This window comes from Ascaphus truei, chromosome 6, assembly GCF_040206685.1.
Source record: "Ascaphus truei isolate aAscTru1 chromosome 6, aAscTru1.hap1, whole genome shotgun sequence".
Taxonomy (NCBI): domain Eukaryota; kingdom Metazoa; phylum Chordata; class Amphibia; order Anura; family Ascaphidae; genus Ascaphus; species Ascaphus truei.
Genome location: NC_134488.1, coordinates 120,642,117 through 120,649,745, shown reverse-complemented (window position 1 = coordinate 120,649,745; position 7,629 = coordinate 120,642,117). Strand labels below are relative to the sequence as shown.

The 7,629-nt window shown below is 44.7% G+C and overlaps 1 protein-coding gene across 1 annotated transcript; it reads right to left on the bottom strand.

The window, feature by feature from the left end:
* Positions 1 to 2,483: 2,483 nt before the first annotated feature.
* ZBTB32 (zinc finger and BTB domain containing 32) lies at positions 2,484 to 4,467 on the bottom strand. The gene is given in 3 exon segments (XM_075606651.1): positions 2,484 to 3,008; positions 3,439 to 3,629; positions 4,313 to 4,467. Coding segments are annotated over 3 exon segments (603 nt in total). The 3' UTR covers positions 2,484 to 2,751.
* Positions 4,468 to 7,629: the final 3,162 nt, after the last annotated feature.

Below are 7,629 nucleotides of genomic sequence, written 5' to 3'. Positions count from 1 at the left end.
TGAAAATTTAAATGATATAGTACCATAAAATATGCTATATCTAGTGAATAAGTGATAAAAGTGCCAAAGGAATAATATAAAAATAAATGCAGCTCAAACAACCCTTTGATGGATGGTCTAGGAGATCCACACAGCAGAATTCGTGAACAGAAGTAGGGGAGCGCAGATCTCAAAATATTATATGTGAAAAAATAAAAGACAACATAGTGCAAATAAAGTCTTTAAACCAAATGTTGGTAGTAAATGCAGAGGTTTCTCGCGAATGCAGACTCACGTGGTTCTAATGATAAAGATGCATTTAAAAAAAAAAACTTGTTTTTGACTGGACCCAGATGAACTCAAATGTGTGATAGTGTGAATGGTGTATGAGGGCTTCCACTTGGATGCAGGGACTGCACTCAGGTGGTATCATTCATGATAGGATATAAGTAGAGAAAGCCAACAATAGTGCAATATAGTAATGATATAACAATCTTTATATATTTTAAAAAAATGAACACTTACATTGTGTCCATTCAAATCAGACACATAAAGTGGTTTGGCGTGTATTCAGCTCCGTTCCTTGCTGCCTCCGTCTGACACGGAGGACACGGAGGCAGCAACGAATGTGGCTGAATACACGATCAGCCTGAACCACGTTTAAATGTGATGTGTTGCAGGCATCTGCTGCACTGATGTAGTGGTAGTTTGGGTAGCTAATATATTTATGTATCTCTCTGAAGGCCAGCTCCTCTATACAGTATATGGGATATTGATGCGTGAGAAAAATGCTCTGATTTTCTTCCACGTTCTCCCAGTCCTTACAGTAATGTGACATATCTTATTGCATTAATGACTGACATATGATTGACTGCCCCTCTGGGTGGCATTGGAGCTACACAATAGCATCAATCAGTAGACATGTTTGAAACTATCCAAAATGCAGTCGCAATAATTTTTGAACCCCCCACACCCACCCCAATTTCACTCTCAAGACGATTGGCCAAGTTTCAAAGGTTCAATGTCGCAAAATTAGTTATGGCTTTTAAAAGTTAATAAGCTATCGGCAAAATATCGCCAGACAGTGAGCGAAAAATGGTGTATGGACCCTATCTATAGGCTGAGCCTTAATGCAGCAGGCCAAGCTGTCGTTTTTTTTTTTTATTTCATTTTTTTCCTTTTAATAAGTACAACAATACAATCCACACAATGATAAGTAATTAGCTAAATTGCTGAGCGATCGGCAGGTTCACTAAATGGCTGCTGAGGAATATTGACTCCGTATCTGTGACTTTGAAAATGGTTGCTATAGAAACAAAAAAGGCTTGTTACATAATACATTAAAAATGTCATTCAGAGTTGTTTAAAAAAAATGCTGCAAGTATTTTCTCAGAACTGATTTATTTAAAATAAATAAATAACTGCAACTCTTCAATTTTCTGTAATAATGTTGGTACAGATTGTTCTGTATAAAACGTGGTGCTTTGTGGACCTTATTAAGGGGGATTGTGTCGGGAGTGAACAGTGCTGGACCGAGGCCCTTCTGCACCCGGGCAGGCTAAAAATGTGTCACCCCAACTCCTCCAGCGTCGCAGCATCAAATGGCGCCGTGACTTCACATGGGGACTTGTTGCCATGACAACGTGACACCACATGATGTCCCGTTATCATAGAAACGTGTGGCCATGTGACGTCGGGACGCTGCAAGAGGAGGCAACAAAAAGGTAAGTGCAACATTCTTGCCTTTTTGTCGTGTGTGCATTCCAACCCGGGCGCCATCTTTAAATGTCCGAGTCCTGCGCAGGCTCGTCAATGTCGAGGGACATTTAAAGATGGCGCATCGGAGCAGCAGGCGCGGAACTCGGATCGGCGGTGGCAGCAACAAGGGACATTGACGAGGGCGCTCTCTGGTGAGGGGCTGGTCCCTCGCTGCTGGTCCGTCAGTATCCCGCGTGGCCGAGTACCCCTGTCAATGTCCCTTGCTGCTGCTGCTCCTAATTCCGCACGTGCCCGCCACAGCTGCGCCATCTTTACATGTCCTTCGACATTGACAAGGCTTCGCAGGACTCAGACATATAAAGATGGTGCCAGGTCGGAGAGTGCTGCGCCCCTTTTCAGTTGACACCCCGGGCAGGTCCCCGGCCAACCCGCCACTTAATCCGGCACTGGGAGTGAACAGTCTACAAGTCACCTCTTGAATTAAGCATTTTATTTGCCCAGCCTCATGGCCACTGTCCCACGCCCACAGTCTACTGCACTTATTCCCTCACTTGCTGCTATCTCTGTAAGGCTGCGGCCATTGTGGATCTAACGGCGCGAGCGCCAAATGCAAACAACTGGAGGCCAATGCGCATGTCCATAGATCTCATGTGAGCGCCGAGGCGGCCGATGCGTTGCGAGACAAACTTGTTTGAATTTGGTGCGCGACGGCCGGATCACATGCGCGGCTCAGCCAATGAGGGCGAACCACTCATGTGATGTCACAGGCACGCCCCCCCCCCCCGGCACGCCCTCGCCATGCCCACCCATCGTGCAAACCTGCAGGCCACGGATCTTTTAAAGTACAGGTGCGTGTGACGTCACGCGGTCGCGAGCGCGCGCATGCCTGCTATGGACGCGGCCTAAGTCACTTTTTGTATTATAATTCCCTGTATTGTGTTGTCTCGTTTGTACGAGTACAGCTGTGGGTGCTATATACAGTAAATAAAGATATACACACAAAAGTAAAAGTAAAACTATTGTTAGGATAAGCGAGGAGTGAGGTTACAGCTGTCACTTGCAGGGGCCACTCGCCGTACCCTGGTATTTGCAAGAGTAAAGGTAGGTGTCTGTGATGGGCCAGCTTGGCGGGATCTCCGTAGCCAGGTGCCCTCTCCTATGCTTCTGCATACCGGATCGGCTGGAACAGAACTGGTCGCAGATCGCGCCACAATACGGCGCTGCTGCCCCGTGGCTTCTCGGGTGCTTAATCATGGCCGAGTAATCCCTTCAGCGCTGAGGACACAGAGTACATGAGAACGGATTCTCTCCTGTGTGCAGAGACCAAATAACAAGGTGTAACGACTTATAGAACAACCCGCGGGCTGGTCAGCGATTGGTGAGGACACCTGCCATGAATGCATGAAGAGAATGGAGCAGCTCTGTGAGTCTCTAGCATGGTAAGGATGGATAGTTTTTAAATTGTGTACGTCTTCGTCTTGTAGAAGGCTGATTTAGACCCCTCTGAGTTCAAAGGGATATGTTATGTTCTCGTGGTTTTGGGGGTCTTGTATTTTCGGGCAGCCTTGCCATGGTTTGTAGGGCAGTAAATGTCGGGATCCAGCTGTTTTGGATGGTTAAATGTTCTATTTTAGCGGGGGGAAGCCTGTGTTCAAGATCCTTTTGTATTTTAACATGTACCTTTTCCTGTCCCTGTGTGTCTTTGATGTGTCCCTGTGTGCGCCTGTCTGTACCAGGTACCTATGTGCACACGGAGATGAGTCTCCAGCTGGTGTTTACGGCTGACTTTCTTCCCGCAGTGACAGCACCCAAAGGATTTCTCCCCTGAGTGAGTCCGCCTGTGATTCTTCAAGGTGTACTTATTCTGGAATCCTCGTCCGCAGAGCTCACACTTCGTCTGCATATATCCTGATACCAGGAGAAGGAGGAAGCTGGATTAAAAGGGACAGGATGAGCTGTTCAGCACTAAGACAGTTCACTTAGGCCCAGATCAACAAAACAGTGCTAAGCTTGAGCACAATTTTATTCATACTGTATGCATTTGAATGCGAGTAAAGATGTGCTAAAGCATAGCACCATGGTGTCGACCTGGGCACTATGCTAAACATGTGAATCAGCTTCCCTGTGTTGGAGAAATTCAATTATAGCTACATTGAAATACCTATAACAGCTCACTATATAGATGTGGTTCTTCCCTGACTGATGGGGTTAATGATCCGTGCTTCCCTGACTGATGGGGTTAATGATCCTTGCTTCCCTTGAGATGTTTCAGAAGATAATCTTTCATTTTCCACAATTCTTTTTTTTCTTTTGTAATGAGAAACAGTTGTGATATAAACACTGGGGAAGGGTGCTGTATATTTAAGTTGGGTTAGTTTACTCATATCTGCATATGGCTTCCCCAGCAAAATGTTCCCATCGTTTGTCCATAGATATCAATGGACTCCACTCTTTAAAGAATCACTTCCTACTACAATTATTTTATTTTGTACCCATTTTTTATCCTTTGGTCTCCTCCAATGGACTGCTTCCAGCACCCACAAGGACGGCCACTTCCTTGACCTCGTCTTCACTAAAAACTGTACCTTATCCTATTCCTCTGTCCCACTCTTACCATAACCTCATCTGTCCTGCTTTAACAATGCTCTTTTTCTTGTCAAACAGGGTTACTTCACCTCTCTCATAAACAGGCATAAATCCAACCCACGCCTCCTGTTCTCTGTCTCTATGAGACCCTTCTTTGACCTCCCGCCACACCACTCCTTCCATTACACCGCAAGACGTTGCGGATTATTTCAAGTGCAAGTTGGAAGCTATCTGCAAAGAAATTCCTTGTCCCTTCCGCACTCCTCCTTCCTAATCCTCCACTGCCTTTGTCTCCTCTCCAGTTACAGAGGAAAAAGTATCTCCTGCTGCTCTCCTCAACTTCCACCACATGCAAACTCGACCCCATTGCCTCCCTTCACCTGAATGAAACGTCTCACTTCTACCATGGTCCCCATCTTCACTAACATCTTTAACTCATCCCTGCTCTCTGGTACTTCTCCATCTCTTCTTAAACAAGCTAATAATGCACTTATACTCCTACTAGGCATGTCTGTAAGCCTCCCAACATAACACTTAGATTGTAAGCTCTTTGGCGCAGGGTCTCCTCCAGCCTTATGTTGTAATTTGGGTATGGGGGAGATGGGTGCTCCAACGCAGGGGAACTTGTCATTCAATAAATCTTGAGGGACTCCATATGAAACTATTTAACGGAGTGGGTGTACTTCCAAATGACCTGTGAGTCACCACTATAAACCAAGATCACTAATTATAGAGGGAACATAATAACGCATAAATCACCTCACAGTAGCCTCATAGGGATAATCAAGGTAATGGCACTCATCCATGGTTGGTCATAATGAATAATGCAGATAATCTTACCCACTCCTGTAGTCTCTGGGGGTCCAAGATGGCGTGCCAGCCGCACAGGTAGAAATCCAAAGCAGAAGAACAGAATAAATACAGCGCACTGCCAGGGAAGTCAGGTGGTGAAAAAATATAAAATACTATTTATTCAGCACAAAGCCAGTAAAAACATCACCCCAGGAGGGGAACAAGATTCTCCTACGCGTTTCAGACAGCGAAGTCCTTTATCAAGGAGTGACTCCTGGGGTGATGTTTTTACTGGCTTTGTGCTGAATAAATAGGATTTTATATTTTTTCACCACCTGACTCCCTGGCAGTGCGATGTATTTCTTCTGTTCTTCTGCTTATGTTGTAATTTACCTGTTGCACTTATGCCCATTGTTTGTAATGTACATTATTTACCTCCTATTGTAATGTTGTACAGCACCGGGTACATGGCCGACGCTATATAAATAAAATGATACATACAATATCATCAGTTGTGGATTCCTTTTGGGTGTGCATTTTAACTCTTCTCGGAAGGACTACAACGGGTATGTGAGTGCACCTACTCCTTCCGTATCGGAGAACATGCAAGAACCAGGAGAGGGAATATACCTCTCTGTGCCCTTGGGAACGTCTTGAGAGATGTCCTGCTCAGAGTTTCTCTGTCATTCCTGGTGCCATAGGCCTGGAGGTAGATGGGAAACCAGGTACCTATGGGAGAGGGAATACTCAGTCACACTCCTGTCCCATTAAAAGGGCAATTCCTCTTCTGAACTTTAAAATTCATATTTTACTTTCGTAAAGTTTTTGCTAAAGCATAGATTTCTTCAGTAATACAGTCCCTTATTTGATGCTGTAAAGATCTGCTTTTAAATTGGTAGACTTGGCCCTTATCGGATGGCTCCTGGTCCTACACCACCAACTGTGGCCCATGTACACAAACGCATGCTCAGCTTTAGCCCCATTCATTTGAGTGGGAGTAGAGGCGTTCTCAAGTTTAGCACCCTTTTATGGATCTGGCCCTGTATTTTGTAGGTCCTACTGTACCTGGTTGTTTCTATACCTAATGAAGACCTGCGTCTTGTATACATACTGATATCTTGTATACATAGTGGCTGTACAAACCGTGCAGTTATCAGGAAATACATTACTACTCCTATGTCTTACTGGCATAACATTCATATGTAGGTGGTAACCATGGATGGATTGCTATATAGGGCAATCTGAGTGGCCAAGGTGGGTCAGTACGGTGAGCCGGTGGTGCCCCAGCTCCCTGACTGGGATCTAACTTCTGCCCAACGCTGCATTAGGAGGTTCGCTCTTCAAGGAAATGCCCCGGGCCGGCAGGCAAGTACAATACGTCCCCGGTGGTAACTATTTAATGATGCAGCTCTACTAAGTGCTCACCCACGTGGGGCTTTCCATACTTTCCAGATGGTGGCAGAACCTGCTTGTTTGAGGGTATGTTGGGGTAAGGTTGTTTTTAGGGTTTCTACGCAGAAGTATTTACAGCGCTTTTATGATAAGTAAACATTACAAGATCCCCAAAAGTGATGATGTCACTGCTCATGTGTATTTTTTATTTATTTATAAAAATATTTTACCAGGAAGTAATACATTGAGAGTTACCTCTCGTTTTCAAGTATGTCCCGGGCACAGAGTTAAGACAAATAATACATGTTTACAAAATACAGTTACATAATGAGCAGGGTATACATTATATACAAGACATTGCGTGCACAGTTAATGATAATTTATATTATGGGCGTATGAAACAGTTACAGACCAGATTAAAACGTGTGACCGCCTTAGATTTGCAAAGAATTTAGACTGGTGTAGAGCTGCCTGGTAGAGATTGCAATGGAACAGGAGGATTCTCTTCTCCAGTATTGGGGTTAAAGAGCCGCATCAGATCCACGTGATGGCTGTAATAGTCACTCTGATCACAGGCATCTTACCACTGCAAGAGGGACAATGCCTCTTAGGGCAAAGTGGCAGTGACATGTTTAAGGGGTGATATCTGGGTGGTTGACGCATTTATTACAGAAATTAGATACCAAGAAATCTTTCCCTTTAATCCTGTGTTAAAGTTAGTAGGTAAATATGATGACCAAGACTTTGGAGGCGTTTGATTTCCTTAAACAACCCTGTACCCGCTTATCTTTACTGGGTCTCTGACAAGGCCAGGCTGGGGTATTCAGAGACCTTCAAAGAAATGCAATGTGCAATTAATTTGCAAAAAAACAAAAAGGAGACAAGTCTGTTGTTTTTAAGCACGGTTAGAATAAACGTATGGAAGCCAATTAGAATGCTTTATAGTCTTTTTTTTTTTGGGGGGGGGGGGGGGGTGTAACAGGGACTTACCCCTGTTAACAAACTTGCCTCTAATCAAGCAGTGTGCTGGTTAATTGCATACCAGCAATTAACCAACTCCACCTGGCTGATTAGAGCTCTCTCGGAAATAGCCTGTTCTGAGACAGGAAGGAGGATTCCTTAGTCTCACAATTGGGGGCTGTACCAAGGAAGGACAGACAG